General features: G+C 45.7%; 1 protein-coding gene across 1 annotated transcript in view; it reads left to right on the forward strand.

The window, feature by feature from the left end:
- Positions 1-21,363, forward strand: part of ryr2b (ryanodine receptor 2b (cardiac)) — a gene marked incomplete at both ends in the record, with an annotated part of 396,550 nt that overhangs the window by 361,774 nt on the left and 13,413 nt on the right. Inside the window, 3 exon segments of the mRNA XM_084321996.1 lie at positions 2,560-2,620; positions 3,146-3,292; positions 6,559-6,693. Coding sequence (XP_084178122.1) covers positions 2,560-2,620; positions 3,146-3,292; positions 6,559-6,693 — 343 coding nt within the window.

The raw sequence follows: 21,363 nt of genomic DNA on the forward strand, positions 1-21,363 counted from the left end.
TTTTAGAACCATTGCTTCTGTTAACCCCCCCCCCACACACACACACACACATATATACTGGGGGAGGGGTGCATGCCTGTGGCTCTTTTGTCCTAGTGTGTGGGGGGGGGGGGGAGTGAAGCCACAGTCTCCACAAAGTCTGCTTGTTGAGTTAAGCTGTAAACTAGTTAATCATATTAACTAGTCAAGCTGTACAGAGATTTAACACAGATAGATAACATTTTCCTCACATTATCAAAATACAATCAAAGAAATTCTCAGTCCCAACACACACTCATGTCATTTTCCAATTGTATTTAAAGGCCTGTTGCTGAGAGCATCCCAGGTGAAGCAAGACACCAGCCATGGAGATGCGATATCACACAGAACCAGAACTCTCTATGCCTCCGACAAGTGATGCATTGTACCAACACTGCAAAAGGGCAAATTACCAAGCTGCTATAATGAGACATTCATTGAACAGTGTAATGTGTGCCCCTTCACCCGTTGGCAATGGGTGGCACGTAGAGGATGGGGAGTTAACAGTGTCCTGGATGACTACAAACCCGGCCCCTGATAGTGTGTTGCAGGTAGTCCATTGCGGTTGCAAACAAGGAAAATGTGAGACAGGAAGATGTCTGCAAAAATGCCATGTACAGATGTTTCTCAATGCCAGAACTGCGCAAATGTTTCTAAGGAAACGGAGGATATAGCTACATTAGAGGATGACTCAGATGATAGTGGTGAGGATGATTAACATCAGTGTTGCCTGGGAAGTGTGGTGGTGGATGAGTGTGTGGACTGGGGTTTGGATGTATAGGGTGAGGGGATTAGGGTTACAAGTTTCAAGTTTCAAGTTTCAAGTTTCATCACATTAGTGTGATTTGTTTATTTGTTGAGATCAGTTTGACACTGATCTCTCCACACACCTCACTCTTTACTCATTTTACTCTGTAGTGTATATTGTATATGTATATTGAATATTCCTCTTTACTTTACTTTTTACTTACTTACTTTTTTTACTGTATGAAGCACACTCTCAGGGGCTCATACAGAACCAAGCATTTCATCGTAAACTACTATTTACTATATTTTATCGTTATAAATAATAAACAAACTTGAAACTTGTGTATGTATGTGACGAATAAACCTCTTGAATCTATTTTTGTACCTGCATTCTATTTTGTCTTTAAATGGAAAATAAAAAGGTTAATGAGTAACTTATTGATTTGTAAATGTTTGACATTATTCCATTATTCCAAATTAATTATTAATACATTTTTGTCATTATACTATCCACTGAACTGATTTGTGTACAACCTCAATCTTTAGAAAATTGTACCAGCATTGGTTGGGAATCACAAAGTAAAGTGTTTTTGATACAAATGTGCTGCATGCATCACGGATTGTGTGTTTATGGAGGTTTATTGAATAATTGCCCCGACAGGACGTCATGCATCGGTGTGTGAAATGCTGTGTTGTTGGTGTAGATAGAAGGCGATATGATTTAAATGTACAGTATGGTTAATAACACGAACGTTATCGCCCGTTTCACAGCTGTATTAGATTGCCTATAGTAGCGTATATGCATATAACATTGTTTTGAAACCTATTTTGCGAGTGCTAGTATGTGTTTGTTGTCCATTTGCGTCGAGATGTACTCCGTGAATGACACGATAACATCACGCTACTGTTTACACAATCTCTTGTTGTCTGTAACTTGGCAACAAGGAGAGCTGCTATTGGTCGAGCGCAAGATACGTGATCGAACTCGCACCAATTGCGTCAAATAAAACTCTGCGTTGACCAAATATCCGTTCGCGAGGAAAGATCTAGTCCCGACTTTAAAATTATGATTGCGCAAAATGGGCTATTTTGTCAATGGAGACCTTTTTGTTCCTAAATCTACACCAATATATCTTTCACCCAGAGTGAAAATTATTGTGTAATTCGGGAAAGTGGGAACGGGATGAAACTATACAGCCTTCACCTTACGGCCTACTAGAGGTGTGGAGTTTGTTGGCGGGCCGATGCGGTCAAGCTCTCTCATGACACTGGGCATGTTGGTGGGTTTGATGTCCGAACATCACATGTCATCCTCACAACAGAGCGATGGGATTCAGGTCAAACATCGGCAAAATGCCCATTTTAAAGAAGGTGAGTTTATCAGTGTACACATTCCCTGGGAAATGTGCAAAATCACCATTTTCTCAAATTTGCTATAACATATGCCACAGTGTGTGTGTGTGTGTGTGTGTGTGTGTGTGTGTGTGTGTGTGTGTGTGTGTGTGTGTGTGTGTGTGTGTGTGTGTGTGTGTGTGTGTGTGTGTGTGTGTGTGTGTGTGTGTGTGTGTGTGTGTGTGTGTGTGTGTGTGTGTGTGTGTGTGTGTGTGTGTGTGTGTGTGCGTGTGTGTGTGTTCGTTTTGTCCATGTTTCGACAAAGAGGGTACAGGACATTCTGAGTTGAAACTATCTAACACAGGCTCTTTGACACATGTCTTGCAGTAATAGCCTTGTCTGATCCACTGATGTTTTGACCACAATGTTCTTATTTCTTATCTAAATGTACTTCTGTTTCAGATTCAATTCCATTGACATCAAATACCAGGTCTGGGAACTCGGAGTTGTGTTCACTGATAATGTAAGCTGGCCTGGCAATATATCAATTGATTCAATTAAGAAAGTATCATCGCGTTTTCTTGTTGTTTACAAAGGTCCCCATGTAGATGTAGATATGGGAGGGCTTTCATGCAATTAGCTTTTCACTGATACCATCAAATGACCTGGCAATATGTGCAATATATCAAACTGGCTTGTTCCCAGTTTGTATGAATTTATAGTTTGCTGCTACTGTGTAAAGATAACAGTGTGGTCTCATTTCATATAATTACACATGTGAAGGTGGTAATATCCTGTAATTCTGTCTTATCTAAAATACACATTTGTTCTGAGGTTTGGGACTGATTATCTAAATGGTTTGTGTGTGTGTGTGTGTGTGTGTGTGTGTGTGTGTGTGTGTGTGTGTGTGTGTGTGTGTGTGTGTGTGTGTGTGTGTGTGTGTGTGTGTGTGTGTGTGTGTGTGTGTGTGTGTGTGTGTGTGTGTGTGTGTGTGTGTGTGTGTGTGTGTGTGTGCGTGTGCGTGCGCATGTGTGGCCCATGTACACAGTCCTTCCTGTACCTAACCTGGTACATGGCCATGTCTGTTCTGGGTCACTATAACAACTTCTTCTTCGCTGCTCATCTGTTGGACATCGCCATGGGCTTCAAGACCCTCCGCACCATCCTCTCCTCTGTCACACACAACGGCAAACAGGTGCACGTCTGTCTATCTGGCTCAATGTGTGTATGTGTGTGCAATTTGCATGCATCTGTTGTTTGCCCTGTCCTGTAGGGTTATATAAGTATTTGAAGCGTACTAATGGTAATTTGTCTGTCCATCCATCTGTGTGTGTGTGTGTGTGTGTGTGTGTGTGTGTGTGTGTGTGTGTGTGTGTGTGTGTGTGTGTGTGTGTGTGTGTGTGTGTGTGTGTGTGTGTGTGTGTGTGTGTGTGTGTGTGTGTGTGTGTCATTTTAAATATTGCTCTGTCTCAGCTATTATTGGCAGCTTAGCCACGTGGAGAAGGAGGTGCTATGTGTTCAGTGCTGCTTGGCCCCGATACATTTGATTCCCTGTTTATGTAATATAATTTGTGGAACCAAATAAAGTATTAAAATGTGTGTGTGTGTGTGTGTGTGTGTGTGTGTGTGTGTGTGTGCGCACGTGCATGTGTGTGGGGGGTGCAATTGTTTTTCTATCCCAGTGGGGAATGTGTCATCTCTGTGGGGACCAACATAGGCAGACTCCTACCAGTGAATAGATAACAGTGTGTGTCCATGTAGTTTCTCAGAAGACCCCACCAAGAGCATTTCCCTGTGGGTGTGTGCGTCTCTGTGTTTGTAGTAACACAGTGGTATAGGGAGGTGTTTAGTCTGACGTCACTTTTGACGGCCCGCGAGGTCCACCCGTATGCATTGGGAAAATGGATTATCGGCTATTGTAACAATTCTGCCTCATGAACATTGGCTGTTAGGAATCAAGGTAAGAATGTTGAGTTCTTGTGTAGCACGGAAGAAGGAGACGCAGATGGTGTTTACTCTTCTCGAATATGTGTTATTTTATTATCAGAAACACTTTGAGCGATAATATATATAGGTAGCAATAGCAGGTAATTAACAAGACAAATAATAGTACTGAGGAGAACCAAAAATAGGAACGGTGAGATATCCGACTTCTCGACCGAAAGCAAAATAGAACTTAAACAATAACACCGGGCGAGATATCCGACTTCTGCATGTGGACGGCTGTTTCCAGTAACACTGCTGAAGAACCGACACAAAGAGAGAGGCAAGGGATAAAGGCCCCAAAACAACCCGCAGACCCAATCAGAACCAGTGACACAAAACACAGGCAGGTGACAACAATCAGGGATAATTACAGAGACAGGGTGAAGAATTCCAGGATGGCAATAGGGCTTCCATTCCTGAAATAGGATAGAAGGCCCAAACGTTACAATTGGCAAGCTTTCCATTTTTGCACAAAATGAGTTCCCTTCTATCACTAATATTATTGTTTAACACTTTTAGTGCCAACAACGAGAAATCTCGTTGTTCGCCGCCATGCGTTGAGTGCCAGCGACGAGAAATCTTGTTATTTAATCGTTATTGCTTTTATTAGCGATATCCATTCATTTTTCATCAATCCAGCATCACGTTATCATTGGGACTGTCTATGAGCTCGAACAGGGCAAAAACCGCCCCCTATCGTCTCCTGGATGGTAACACACCCATTGGATTGGACTCAATAGAAATGCATAATAAAAAAAAAACGGAATCCACATTTTACTGTGTGTATTGAGCCGTACTGTATTGTACCCATTCTGCAATCTGTTAAATAAAATGTTCATTCATTCATTCATTCATTCATTCATTCATTCATTCATTCATTCATTCATTCATTCATTCATTCATTCATTCAGGCATGTAACCGGAGACGATTGCATTCATTGTGGACCCTCAGAGCAGCGTGGATTATGTGTTTAGAGGTTGGATCATTGGATCAATAAACGCGATCGATATTTGGAATGGCGATCAGGAATTGGAATAATCTTTTTGCAGAACATCTGATGTGAGGTAAGGAATCTATTTTACCAGTCTTGGGGTAATCAGATGTTTTTTTCACATATTTCGCAACGTGTCCCATATGTGTGTATGTGCGTGTATCACGTTAGTGCTGACCAGGTCATAGATAATAGATTTTTCAGCCCGCTTATCTAGCGTGCATAAGTACACATATACTATCGATAATCTAGCGTTTATTTGAAAACGATTCATAAATCAGCCGGAAAATGACAACGTGTTGTGTGTATTCTAGTAAAGAGCTATTATCACGGAATACAATTTTTTTCTAGAAATGTCCAAAAACGTCAGTTTTTCAAAACGGTATAAAACGGAAATGTACAGATGAAAAAACAATCCGTTTTGTACATGTTGACTGCAAGCATGTCATTGATAAGCGACAAGCGTATTAGACACATAGCCATAATATAGAATATAGAAATAGCTCCGCGAAAATCATGAAATATCGGAAAATCTGTCCAAAAAGGCTGGCTTTCAAGCGATAAATCGTGCGCCCCCTGCTGGCACTCAATGTGTTAAGCATTTTTGTTTGAAATAAAATTCAGCGATTTTTTTAAAGATTAATTGCGAAGATTTTCATGTTGAGCTATAGATTGTGGATGAATATGCACAGAAAGGTACACCATGCAAATGTTCATGCTTTATTTGTTTTAAACGAGACGATTTAGAAATGGGCAATGGGGAAATATATGGACCGGCCGGAAACAGCAATGACGTAACCACTACACCTCCCTATTGGGGCCATGTTTTTAACTATGTTTTGAGGTTCATAATGGTGCTAAACTAAAACAAAATCAAGGACTTTGTCAACTAATGGAATCGTCGAATTAATCGTCAGATCTGTACAAATGTAATGCAAACAAAAGAAATTTGCAAAAATGCCTCTTAAAAAAGTAGGAAACATAAAAGAAAATGATAGATATATAGAAATCAAGCAATTGACTAACAAAGTCTCAGTGGACTAAGACCAAACATTGATTCATTGATCACGGGAGACTTAGAATCTAAAAGCACATGCCCCGTGTGAGGATCGAACTCACGACCTTCAGATTATGAGACTGACGCGCTGCCTGCTGCGCCAACGAGGCTTGTGTCACTCTGTGTGTCACAGCGCGCTCTCTGCCCGGGGCTGCAACACGATCCTCTACGCTGCATGGAGTCTGTCAGTCACAGTGGCACATTATGTGTGAGAGGCGAAGCTGCAATTCCATTGACCCCTCACCTCATTGTGATCTCTACTGTGTGTGTGTGTGTGTGTGTGTGTGTGTGTGTGTGTGTGTGTGTGTGTGTGTGTGTGTGTGTGTGTGTGTGTGTGTGTGTGTGTGTGTGTGTGTGTGTGTGTGTGTGTGTGTGTGTGTGTGTGTGTGTGTGTGTGTGTGTGTGTGTGTGTGTGTGTGCGCTCAGCTGGTCCTGACTGTGGGCTTGTTGGCAGTAGTGGTGTATCTCTACTCTGTGGTGGCCTTCAACTTCTTCCGCAAGTTCTACAACAAGAGCGAAGATGGAGAGACCCAGGACATGAAGTGTGACGACATGCTTACTGTGAGTTCAATGACAAGAGACACACACACACAGACACAGAGACACACACACACACAAGGACACGGAGGGAGGGTGGAGGACATTGACAGGGATCCCCATTGTCGAGGTGAAAAGGGCCTCTTGTCTTAATTACACTTAGTGTCCTACTTGGTGAATGATGGACATGTGGACAGAAAAGAATTATCTCTGATGGGTCTTTGTTTGAATTCACTGCGTTTAGCGCCAGACATTCTGCTATATTCAGATATGGAGTCCACTGTCAATCACATGGCCAGGTGGAGAGGAGGTGATAGTGTTTGGAACAGCACCTTACTGCTATTAGGAGGCCGGGAATATTACATTAAGTCCTTTGTCGCATTGTCCTACTCATTGTGTAACTGTTTATAATTCACATTCACCTGCTAATTAGGCAGAGGCATAGATTTGAATTAATTAGTCATTGCATTAATATAGCACTTTCCTAGACACCCATTTCATTAAGGGAAAGCTGTGATGCAGGCTATTTGTTTCTTTAAGCAGAGCTATTCAATTACCAGGCACATCTTACCTACATTGGATTGGTTTTACTAACGTTAATATAATTGAGGTGTGCACAGTGCAGCTGTAATATCTAGGAAAATATGAATATCGTATTGGGACTCGGTATCGGACGCCAACTTTTTGGGAAATTTGCTTATTTGCCATCTACCCCGGAGTTAGACAAGCAGATGCATACCATTTTCTTCTCTGTGCATGCATTCAGAGTAGGGAACACCCGCACTGTTAGCCTAGCTTAGCATCATTCACTGGAAGTAGGGCTGCCCAGTTAGCCTTGTTCCCAACAGTCACGAAATACACTCCAAAACTTTCCTGTAGACATATTGTGACTTGTGTATTTTTGTATCCACTTTTTCTCCTTCTTTTTCAGTTTTTTCTCCCATCCCAATTTTAGTCGTGCCAATTCCTCCCTCCCCTGTCTTGATCGTTGCTCACATGTGCCCCCCACTGGCCGGTCATAGGAAGGGTTGAATAATCTATCGCATGTCCCCTCCGATACATGCAGAGTCAGCCAGCCACTTATTGTTCACCTGCCAGCGCGGACTCTCATTGGCAAGGTGTAACGTGTGGGAAGCTCACACTACCTACATCTCCTGTCCTTGCTGTGCAGGCACCCTGACCGACCTGTAGGAGTCGCTGTTAACAACGACCAAATTACCACCCATCGACTCCCCTCCCGCTGACTCTGCCAATTGAGTCAGAGTGACGAGCGCTTAGACCGCTGCGCCACCCAGCCGCTCACTTTTATGCTCTTTTCTTTGGTCATAGACCTGTTCATATAACCTGAACTCCTGAGTAAACAAAATAGGTTAACCAATTTACGAGTAGCCTCGTTTTTATGTAACGCCAGTCAGCAAGCGAATGTAGCAATCAAAGGGGATGCAGGGACCACTGAGGATTATACTAGGATAGTCCAGCAAAGTTACGTCCTATTCATCAATCTCACAATATTCTCTAACGTTAGACAGATGGAATACAGCCTTCCATCTAAAAACATAACTGAAATCGTACCACAGTCATGGTTGCCAGTGTTTCACTTTCTCCTCTCTGTGCGATGCCGATGGATGGGATGGCCGTATCCTTCAGAAAACGTCTCATGGTTTGGTTACTAAGTAGCATTTTTTCATAATAGTCATCTTAAGTGCAAAATGCTAAATCTTGATTATTTCTATCGGTGTGTTGGAATCTATGTTCAGAGCAAGTAGCCATAGCTTCAATCGGTCCGGATCTTTAGTTACTTAGTCACATTGGTTTTATTGCCGGAAGTTACGATGGGGCTTTTGAGGTGATGAAATCACTGCGCCCAACATGTTTACAGGAAAGTTTTGGAGTTGTATTTGGAGTGTATTTCATGACTGTTTGGAACTAGGCTAACTGGGCCGCACTACTTCCTGTGAATGACGCTAAGCTAGGCTAACGGTGCAGGTCTTCCCGACTCTGAATGCATGCACAGACAAGAAAAGGGTATGTATCTGCTTGTCTAACTCCGGGGTAGATGGCATGGCAAATAAGCAAATTTCCCCAAAAGTTGGCGTGTTCCTTTAAATTACTCTGATTGGGATTGGGGGCATAACAACTTGATCCCTAGTGTTTTGTCCTATTTATTTAATGTGTAACTGTTTTGACAGACTTTATTTTTATTTTCATCTGTGTTTTGATATTTATTTTAATTTGTCTGTAACTCGACATCATTGCAAATGAGGGCAACCTCAATCATTCTTTGAATGTAAATAAAGGTTTGAAATTAAATTGAATGAAAACCACTTTACAATTTAGAGCGGAAATTACTTCCTCCACCACCAATGTGTGGCCTTGGGCTACACAGGCTCAGACTTAATGAGTACACACTTTGATTTGATTTTATTTGAATTAAAAAAACACTTTGAAGTCCTCGAGTCCAGACATTGACGCTGGGAGTCAGCCACAATGTCTCTTGTGGACTCTCAGACTTTGAATCGCATTCTTGTTAAGGCGAGACAGTTTTAGCTTTTTTTCAACGATATTGAGATTTTGTTATATTTTGCTTCCTTAACATGTCTTTTTTCAAACTAGTGGCAATAAAATATCGAAAACAGACAATTAGGGCGGGATCCACTAAGAATGGATTGCACGGTGGGAATTGCCCCCTTACATGCGTGGGGTTTGCTTTGCACACGGATTCTGCTCTGTCTTTGCGAGCTATCCACTAAGGACATTGGGTCTCATTCCCCAATATTTCCCAAAGACTTCTCTTGGAAGACTTATCTTGGAACCGACTGAGACAGAATCGACGACAAGTTCACTCTGAGTCCCCAACGTGTGGGGAAGATGTCTTAAGTGGCTCAAACGATCACAGCTGAGATACCGGCGATGAGGAATGTCACCATTCTGAAACATGAACGCGCGTTGCCGTCTAGGTCATTTGCATACAAAACAACGCCTCCAGAGCTCCTTATAAGGCAGGCTCTGTGCCGTGTGCAAACGAAATCGAGAAAAGTTGAGAGCTTAGACACACCTGTCCAGCTTATTAAATGCAACTAATGATGCAGCCGTGTGAAAATGGTGGCGGAAGCGCTTTGCGACCGATCAAAATGAGATTAGATTAATCTATTGTCATCATTATACAGAATACAGGCTACTACTCGTGACCACCTGCCGCAGCGTGCACACCTCCCCCCCCCCCACACACACACGCTTGCAGTACTGTATAGTCTACGTGCGTAATGAATGAACGCAGTAGGCTTATATTATTCGAATTACTTGTTTTATTAGGAGATCGCAGATACTGCGCTGCATAGTACAATCCACCAGTCCGCTGCCCGACTCTGGCGACCTTAATATGTGTACTGTACTTACTGTACGTATAGGGCGGAGCATATATATATATATATACTAAATCCTAATGAAACAAGTAATTAGAATAATATAAGCCTACTGTTCATTCATTAGACACGTAGGCTATACTGGCGCACACAAGACTTATGGAATATTAATCCAGTCTATTTCCATGCGATTATCTTTAGTTAGTGTGGGTGACCTGGCAAAGCCAGGTCCCTGCCCACACTATTGTAATCTATATTGTATCTTTATTTTTTCTTTCTTTCTTTCTTTATTCCGCCGATTTTTGTCCAGTAACCCCTGTCAGAGCTTTCAAACCCCACACAAGTGTAATGTATCAAAACGACCGGCTTGGTCCAACTCGAGTTGCTATTACTTTTTGGAAAGTTTCACCGCACCGTTTGGCTACAAATCGACTCTAAACGGGACATTTTGGTCCATAGGAATGAATGGCGTAATGTAAATAACTAGAGTGTAGAAACTGCATTTCTTTGTTTTACCTTCACCAAAACGATGACACGACTGTGCCCTCACTCACAAAATAAAAATAAAAGGAATTGACATTTCTTTCTTAACTTATGGCCATTTCTTTGACAGTCATGCTCCACATACATACTAATGGACTCTCCACTCTAGCTGAAATCTGTGATTTCACCATTCCTTGCCATTGTCGACGGAATTACACAATATCGCACATAACCCTTCATGAAGTTCCTCAAGTGCTCATATTAAAAATGCTAAGCTTCATCTCTTATCATTTTGTTTTAATCATTGTGAGAGTGAAGGAAGCACAGCCTCATTGAAATGCATTGGGGATAGATTTACAGTTAGGATTTGAATCAATTAAGGCTTTGAATCAATTAAGGCTAGCAGGTGTGCATGCGACTCAGAGGGAGGTGTCAATCAACTCAGTACTGCCATGACCTAGCCATGACCTCTCAGGCGATTAACCCTTGATCCTTAGGCCGTGTCCCCTTTTTGTATCTTTTGAACCGTTTGTCGTAGAGACTTGCGGGTTGTGCTATTGTACTCAGTAGGGATACCTTTGTGTGGGGTATGTCTGGGACTGTTTGCATTCATTCATTTATTTGCATTTATTTTAAATTTGTTGGATCTTATGGTGTTCTTGTTTTGTTCTTGACTTATTGTTATGTTTCTTCTTGACTTGTTTAAAGAAGACGTGTCCGGCCCATGGGGACATTAACGTGTGTTGTCGGGCCTTACAAATAAATGTGATTTGATTTGATTTGATTTGATTTGATCCTTAGGCCGCGCCCCCTTTTTGTGTCTTTTGAACCGTTTGTCGTCGAGACTTGTGGGTTGTGCTATTGTACTCAGTAGGGATGTCCTCTTTCATTGGTCTATGTTGACCACACCCCCATGGTTAGGCTCCTCCCCCTTCAGGGGATTGACCCTTGATCATTAGGCCACGCCCCCGTTTTGTATCTTTTGAACTGTTTGTCGTAGAGACGTGCGGGTTGTGCTAATGTACTCAGTAGGGATGCGTGAATACTTTCCCCAAGGCGGTTGTCCTTCCGCGTTCGGTTTACGTGGCCTGATGATGATTGGCCACTGCCGCTTCTCTCAGCGCCCAATCGCGTTAGCCCTACTATCGCCTAACTACTCGCTCAATACACTCGCTCAATATACTAAAACTAACTATCACTCAACTCACTATCACTCAACTCGCTACCGCCGTGCACAATATACTAAAACTGCTATATATATATATTGATATTATATATTGATGTGATGTCGATTGATATGAATAGCGCGTTACGTTAATATAGAGAGATGAAAACAATACGAGGAAATGGGCGAACACTATTGATGTGAGAGATGAAAACAATACGTTATTTATATATTGATGTTATGTCGATTAGCGCGTTACGTTAATATAGAGAGATGAAAACAATACGAGGAAATGGGCTACGTTAATATAGAGAGATGAAAGCAATACGAGGAAATGGGCGAGGACTATTGATGTGAGAGATGAAAACAATACGTTATTTATATATTGATGTGATGTCGATTGATATGAATAGCGCGTTACGTTAATATAGAGAGATGAAAACAATACGAGGAAATGGGCTACGTTAATATAGAGAGATGAAAACAATACGAGGAAATGGGCGAGGACTTGGGCTGTGGAACTGAAAGCTAGGCGCAACGCGATAATATAGAGAGATGAAAACAATACGAGAAAATGGGCGAGGACTTGGGCTGTGGAACTGAAAGCTAGGCGCAACGCGATTGGGCGCTGAGAGAAGCGTCAGTGGCCAATCAGGCTGCGCAAACCGAACGCGGAAGGACAACCGCCTTGGGGAAAGTATTCACGCAGTAGGGATATCCTCTTTCATTGGTCTATGTTGACCACGCCCCCATGGTTCGGCTCCTCCCCCTTCAGGGGATTAACCCTTGATGCTTAGGCCATGCCCCCTTTTTGTATCTTTTGAACTGTTTGTCATAGAGACTTGCGGGTTGTGCTATTGTACTCAGTAGGGATATCCTCTTTCATTGGTCTATGTTGACCATGCCCCCGTGATTCGGCTCCTCCCCCTTCAGGGGATTCACCCTTGATACTTAGGCCACGCCCCCTTTTTGTATCTTTTGAACCGTTTGTCGTAGAGACTTGCGGGTTGTGCCATTGTACTCAGTAGGGATGTCCTCTTTCATTGGTCTATGTTGACCACGCCCCCATGGTTCGGCTCCTCCCCCTTTGTGTATCTGTTGAACCATTTGTCATAGAGACTTGCGGGTTGTGCCATTATACTCAGTAGGGATATCCTCTTTCATTGGTCTATGTTGACCACAGGATTTGAATCAATTAAGGTTTACAGGTGTACTGAGTTGATTGACACCTGCATGTGCATGTGCATGACACTTAAGGGAGGTGTCAATCAACTCAGTACTGACTTTGACATTCATTGGTGGATGTTAGCCATGACTATACCACTTACATTAGACACCCTAGAAACCACCTATAACACCCTAGCAACCACCTAGATACACCCTAGCAACCAGCTATAACACCCTAGCAACAACCTAGAAACACCCTAGCAACCACCTATAACACCCTAGCAACCACCTAGAAGCACCCTAGCAACCACCTATAACACTGTAGCAACCACCTAGAAACACCCTAGCAACCACCTAGAACACCCTAGCAACCACCTAGAAACACCCTAGCAACCACCTATAACACCCTAGCAACCGCCTAGAAACACCCTAGCAACCACATATAACACCCTAGCAACCACCTAGAAACACCCTTGCAACCAGCTATAACACCATAGCAACCGCCTAGAAACAGCCTAGCAACCAGCTATAACACCCTAGCAACCACCTAGAAACACCCTAGCAACCACCTATAACACCCTAGCAACCACCTAGTAACACCCTAGCAACCACCTAGAAACACCCTAGCAACAACCTATAACAACCTAGCAACCACCTAGAAACACCCTAGCAACCAGCTATAACACCCTAGCAACCACCTAAAACACCCTAGCAACCACTTAGAAACACCCTAGCAACCAGCTATAACACCCTAGGAACCACCTATAACACCCTAGCGACCGCTTAGAAACACCCTAGCAACCAGCTCGAAACACCCTACCAACCACCTATAACACCCTAGCAACCACCTAGAAACACCCTAGCAACCAGCTATAACACCCTAGCAACCACCTAGAAACACCCTAGCAACCAGCTATGTATTATTGATGCTCTCGTTGATACTATGTTTGTTTCTGAAGTGTGTGTGTGTGTGTGTGAGATATATATAGAGAGAGAGGGGGGTGAGAGAGATGAGGAAGGGGCAAGAGAGAAAGAGAGCTGGGAGAGTGTGTGTGTGTGTGTGAGAGAGAGAGGGGGGGGGGGGTGTGATTACTCAGCCCTTGTGTGGGTGAATGTAACAAGTTCCTAACGTTTTTTTCCCCCTATTATTTCATGCACACTTTATTCATTGTTTTAAATTATTATTATTATTTCTTTTAAGTTATTTTGTGCATCACTCTGTTTTGAATTTGATGCAAATTTGCAATGCATGAGGGTCATCCTTTTGTGTTAAATGGCTGCATAAAGAAAGCATTTGTTGACTCTCATGTAGTATTAAAACTTGAAAAAGATCAGTTTAAGGTAGATAAACAAAATGAAAATAAAATGCAATTAATTTGCGATTAATCGCGAGTTAACTATGGACAATCCTGCGATTAATCGCGATTAAATATTTTAATCGATTGACAGCACTATTGTTGTGAAGGGCCAGATTAAACCGAATATATATATTTATTTATATATATATATTTAATTGTATTTGTATATTCTCTAATATTCCCTGATATCCCTTGTATATTCCTTGTACAATATGCATTGAATATCCATTCTAGCCTACTGAACATCCCATAATAGTCTCCATTCTACTATTGGTCGAGACCTTGGTGCCAGGCTGCCATACCTCCCAGACCCAGTTCAAACGTACCGCTCAACATGTACGAACAAGTCCTAGTTCCGCGTAGGAATCTGGCTACCGCACCACTAATGGGACTATTTGTTCATAGTGCGTATATATACTGCGCTACTAAAGTAGGACTTCCTTTTCAGTCCAGTTTCTTACCCTCCAATAGAGTCACAGACGTAAAGCCTCCCCGCGACGCCACGTGTGGGAGTAAGGCCAAGTTCGCCTACCATCGGTATTGAGACATCGTGTATATTAATTGGTCCTTCGAGCCGGATGGTAATTAGTGTAATATTAATATAGTGTTATTAATATTGAAATGGCCTATGATGAACACTCCACGAAACGATCCTCCTAACCAACGCCCGCAGCGCGAACGACGGCTCCCTCAGTACTTAGAGGCTTACGCTGTCAGTCAACAACCTAGTCTTCTACTAACAGTAAACGCGGTAAAACTAGAAAGTAAAAGTATGTCTAACCCCAACGCCCAGACTACCCCGACCATAGAGGCCCCTACGGGCTCTAATGTAACTGACCAAATTCACGGTGGGGACCAGTGGGAACCAGACGTGACTTCACACCCCGCCAGTACTGAAGAAGTAGTCCCCGATGAGTCCCGGGAGGAATACAACGCTACCGAGAGAGAACTCGGCACGGAAGAAGACGGGGAGAGCACCGTGGAGATAGAGCTCCAAGGCTCCGCAAGGAGTACCCCGAGGGAAGGCTCCCCTATACAACCGCCTTCTCCCAGCGAGGCAGAGAGGACCCTACAGCAGGCCTTCCTCATCAGCCTGAACGCCGCTGCTGAACGCGACCGACTGCAGATCCAGCAGCGGAGCGAAGAAGAGCATATACGTCTAGAAATAAGACGCATTCAGAGGGAAGAGAATGTGGACCGAGACCGAGCAGACAGCCAGCGAGCAGCTGCTGGTGCTCTACGGGACGCAGAGCGCGACAGACAGCAAGCGCAACTAATAGAACAGCTGATCAGACGGACAACACCCTCTCCCTCCGCCAGAGGCTCCAGGAACTCGTCTAGACACACCTCCAGGGCGGCATCCCCTAGCCGAGTAAACAACCCTGAACTTGACCAACAGACGAGGTCTATACCCCCCACAGACCACCTCCCCCCACCGGTCCAAGGGAGACCTAGCAACCGGGAAGGAGCAGCATATCCTGTGGAGAGGCTAAACCAGAGACTACAAGCACTGGATGACCTAACTGAAGACGAAGAGGAAGAGGAGGAGAACCACGCCCGACGACAGCACAGTACTCTACCGGACCAGGAGGTCCGGTACAGCCCAGGCTATACTCCTGCGGAGCTGCGCTACAGACCCCCGACTCTATACACGGGTGAGCACGACGCACGACCCGCACCGAGGAACAGCACCTGGACAAGCGGGCCATGGTACACTGCCGGTACCAGCCCATACCAAGGAGCGGGAGGAGACTCGCCTAGGAGGCCTCTCCCCCAACGCTCGCCGATGTATCCACAGTCAGCGTCATACATTGGCACGCCTATGGTACCCGACTTCACCCAAGAGAACCGGGCCCAGTATACAGAACTCCGCATGTGTCTGGAGACCATGTTGGTGGATGTATTGGATGAACGCCATAAATACGCCATCCTACTGAAGCACTTAAAGCATTAGCATTGGACCAGAGGTATGGGCGCATATGGGATTACGTGATCCAGGAGATCCGACACATCGACCGCTTACCCCCAGCAATAGACAATCGAGCACTGGACGACCTGTCCATCAGAGTGCAGTCCCTGGTAGGGATGTTGGGAGCGCAGAGAGAGAAGGGGAGGCATGAACTTTACGCCAACTCAAATGTGGAAAGGATCTTGGAGAAGCTGCCGCCCGCTCGACAGGAGCGTTTTAGGCGGCAGAGAGACCAACGAGACCCGAATGGCCCCGAACCGAACCTCCTCGATCTAGCAGACTTCCTGGCGAGAGAAGTCAGCAGCCTACGGCTAGATACATTCGGACGGAGCACCCCTGGCTCCAGAGAAGGAACCAGACGACTAAATGATGGAAGAAGATCGGTGACTGTGATGCACCAATCGGAGTCAGTACCGAGCAGCAGGAGCCACAGTACCCCCTCCAGAACGGAGAAGTGGAAGATAGTGTGCCCCTACTGTGAGAAAGAACACTGGCTAGCGCAATGTGACTCCTTCCCCAAGCTGAACGCGGAGGAAGCAAGTCAATGGATAAAGTCCAACAAGCGCTGTTTTCGCTGTGCGCGCCCACACATGGCAGCCGAATGCCGCTTAAAGAAAAGGTGCACCAAGTGCGATGGAGCCCATCTGGACATACTTCACGACAGTAACAGACGGCGCCCTTCACCCGCACCATCCAGCAGCAAAGCGAGCGTCATGTACATCGATCCCGCCAGCAGCAGTGGAGCCCGAGTACTCCTAAAAGTAGTGCGTGTGACACTAAGCTACCAGAATAAAGTCCTGGACACTTACGCCGTCCTCGATGACGGGTCAGAGAAGACCCTTCTGCTCGCCTCCGCTGCGGCCCAGCTAGGGCTGCGGGGAAGCGAAACCCAAATGACAATTCGGACAATAAGACGAGATTTGAAGACGATAAAGGGCGAGAATGTCTCATTCTCTATCGCAGCAAGCGGCCAGCCTGAGCGACGGTACCAGATTACAGACGCTTTCACCAGCCAAGAAATAGGACTGTCGCGGTACACATACCCCGTCGCCAAGCTGATGGAGAAATATGCACATCTGCGCAAGTTACCGATCCCGCTCATAGACAATGCTATGCCGACCCTGTTGATAGGCTCCGACCATGCAGACATCATTGTCCCGATAGACCGGGTTCATACCGGACCCCGAGGCTGTCCTGCAGCAGTCGAGACCCGTTTGGGATGGACTCTCCAAGGCCCGCTCGCCAAATCTCTCAACCGAAATACAGCCACTAGATGTCTCCACTCCCGAGTCACAGAGGGAGAAACCGTACTCCTGCAACACGTAGAGCGGCTATGGACCTTGGAACAAATGCCCTTTAAGAACGGAAAGAAAGACATTCGCTCTAAAGATGACATTTACGCCATTCACCTCCTCGAGACAGGGACCAAGAGAGTCCCGGTCAACGGCGTGTTGAGATACGCCACGCCACTCCTGCGGCGAGAAGGAATGCCTACTTTCCACGCCAAGACAGAAGCCACAGAACGGTACCTGCTGAACACGGAGCGGCGCTTAGCCAAGAACCCCGCCCAAGAGAGTGTATACCGCGCTGAGATTGAGAAGCTCATCACAGCGGGACACGTCACAAAGATGGACATTAAAGAGGCTGACCAGACCACTGAATCGTGGTACGTGCCTCACCACAAGGTCCATCACAACGGTAAAGACCGCATAGTATTTAACTGCAGCTACCAGATCGGATCCCAAAATCTGAATAAAGAGTTACTGCCCGGTCCCACACTCGGCCCCTCCCTACTCGGCGTTCTACTCCGCTTCCGCCAGGAAAAGGTGGCCATCAGCGGGGACATTAAAGGAATGTTCCTGCAGGTGAGATTAGTAGAGGAGGACAAGCCCCTGTTACGGTTCCTATGGAGAGAGAAGCCAGGAGATGAGCACCCAGCCATCTACCAATGGGAAGTCCTCCCCTTCGGAACGACGTGCAGCCCCTGCTGTGCTACATTTGCACTACAGAAACATGTAGCAGAGGACCCAGCAGCGGACGAAGAGGTCCGACACAGCGTAAAGAACAGCTTCTACGTAGACAACTGTCTACAAAGCCTTTCAACCCAGGAAGAAGCCGAGGCTCTCCTGATTAAACTCCGCGCATCATTGATCAAAGGCGGCTTTGATCTCAGGCAGTGGGCCAGCAGCGATCCGCAAGTACTGCGCAGCCTCTCCTCCGAGGACAAGGCAGCCAGCAGCGAGACCTGGATGGCTAAAATCCCGGGAGAAGCCCAGGAGATGACCCTGGGATTGGTGTGGCGATTCAAAACAGATTCGCTTCACTACAGACACAAGCCCCTGACTACGGAGCAGGGAAGGCCGGCGGCGGCGCCGACCACCAGACGGAGTGTGTACACAACACTCGCCCGACAATATGACCCGCTAGGATGTATTCTACCGTACACCACCAGGGCAAAAATGATTGTACGAGCATTGTGGGACAAGGACCAGGGCTGGGACGACCCCATTCCCGCACACCTTGCATCCACCTGGAGAGAGTGGGAGATGGAGCTCCACTCACTCCCAGGCGTTAATATGCGCCGAAGCTACTTCCCACCCACGGTGAGGCCAGAGACATGTAAAATGGACTTACACGTCTTCAGTGACGCCTTAGAGGTCGCATACGGATCAGTAGCCTACTTGCGGGCCCAAGAAAGGGGGGGAGAGATCTACACAGCATTTGTCCTCGCCCGCTCGAGAATAGCCCCACGCAAGCAACAATCTATCCCACGTCTAGAGCTCTGCACAGCCCTAGCCGGAGCGCACCTAGCCACGCTCATCCAACGTGAGCTCACCATACCGGTGTCTAGAACAATCCTGTGGTCAGATTCCACGACAGTACTCGCCTGGATCCAATCGGACTCATGCAAGTACAAAGTCTTCGTGGGAGTCAGAGTCACCGAGATTCAAGACTTAACCGAAGAGTTAACCGGAGAAACAGAGTGGCGCTACGTTGATACAAAACAGAACCCAGCTGACGTCATCACCCGGGGAATGCCCCTAGATGACCTCACCCGTCGCAATGTCTACAGTGACGACCCAGCATTCCTAAAGCTCCCGGAAGGAGAGTGGCCCACGCCTATCCCGAGGGAAGCCAGTCAGGAGGAGGCTGAGAATAAGAAGCCTGTGTTCTGTGGATTGAGCACTGTTATCTCCGCAGACCCCAACACACTCCTGATGGGGCGGCTAGATCCCGCGTTACCCCAGACAATGTACCGGCCTGAAGAAGCGAACGGCCGACGAATGTGGAGGTACAGCCAAGTATTAGCCGACAAGTTTTGGAGCAGTTTCCTACTGCACTACCTACCGTCTCTACAGACCCGCCAGAAGTGGGTAAAGGAGAGAGACAATTTGACAGAAGGAACAGTCGTCATGATTATTGATCAATCACTACCCAGAGCTATGTGGCCGGCCGGCCGCGTAAGCAAAGTGATCACCGGTGCCGACGGCAAGGTCCGAGCAGCTGAAGTGCTTGTCCAGGGTCGCACTTACACCCGTCCCGTGGCGAGGCTCATAGAACTGCCCCGACTCCCAGACACAATCGATGATGACCATGACCCTATAACCCTATGACTTTGTGAAGTTGACTGACCCCTACAGCAAACCCTTATGTGTAAATAGACAACGCGATTAATCTGTCTCTGCTTAACTGATTAGGTCTGGGACCAATCAGGGGGTGGCTGTTGTGAAGGGCCAGATTAAACCGAATATATATATTTATTTATATATATATATTTAATTGTATTTGTATATTCTCTAATATTTCCTGATATCCCTTGTATATTCCTTGTACAATATGCATTGAATATCCATTCTAGCCTACTGAACATCCCATAATAGTCTCCATTCTACTATTGGTCGAGACCTTGGTGCCAGGCTGCCATACCTCCCAGACCCAGTTCAAACGTACCGCTCAACATGTACGAACAAGTCCTAGTTCCGCGTAGGAATCTGGCTACCGCACCACTAATGGGACTATTTGTTCATAGTGCGTATATATACTGCGCTACTAAAGTAGGACTTCCTTTTCAGTCCAGTTTCTTACCCTCCAATAGAGTCACAGACGTAAAGCCTCCCCGCGACGCCACGTGTGGGAGTAAGGCCAAGTTCGCCTACCATCGGTATTGAGACATCGTGTATATTAATATTTGAATAGTCATATTTGGCACTATATCGTCGAGTTGGACGTAGTCTATTAAGCTAATAATAGTCTGTTAATATATAGTGCTTCGTACGGTGAGAATACTACCGTAGTCAGTACCCCATCGTTTCGGGCAGAGAACTGGCTGCTTATCCAGGGTGGTTGACCCCACGTGAAGCTGCACCCGAGGAGCCCCAGAGCCGACGAGCGAGTGGACCTGTATACCGGATTATTCTACCGACGACAGCCCGCCTTCCCAGGCACGGATTATGCTTTGTATACGTTGATTATTCCATGGATAAAGACCCCCGACACTGCCGTGTGTTGGAACCCCCCCCCCCTGGAGAGGACGCAAGGTGAGGAGACGCTCTGCAAGACGAGGTCGCTTCACGTCTCTCCTCCGTGGACCGGAGGACGCCGGCCCACAAAGAGTCCACCTGCTTTCATCTGTGGTCCAAGGATCGCCGGCGCATTGAACGGCACTACAGTGGGTTCACCTGGGATACCCTTGGCCGGATGAGGCAGCCGGATTCTACCCCCCCCCCCCCTTCCTACTCCTGTCGGCTTACAAGCGACCGGATTAACCCCCCCTAGTGTATCCAGTCTATAATCATTAAAGTATCATTGCTCTTATTCCTTAAACTATTCCAGGTCGTATATGTACCACCTGCGCCTTCAGAGATTGGACATTCTCTATTGATATACCGACGAATACTCTTGCCATAAAAGTGCATACTAATTCCCATTCATAAATGTGATTGATTTGATTAAGTGCTTGCTCTACACACCATCGCTGTGTAGAAATAAAGACCTATTTCTAATTCGTACATTTGTGTTGGATCCGTTTCATCTACGTGACAGTGTTCATCATAATATATTTATGCCGTGTACTGGGTGGCCGAATATTAAGTACAAAGGTAGTGGTAGTAAGTATCATATCTAGTAATACAGTCAGGGAATTGTACCCCTCAGTTACAACTATAATACATGTATTTATATAGCACCTTA

This window comes from Notolepis coatsorum (assembly GCF_963971535.1).
Source record: "Notolepis coatsorum genome assembly, chromosome: 9".
In the NCBI taxonomy this organism is placed as follows: Eukaryota; Metazoa; Chordata; class Actinopteri; order Aulopiformes; family Paralepididae; genus Notolepis; species Notolepis coatsorum.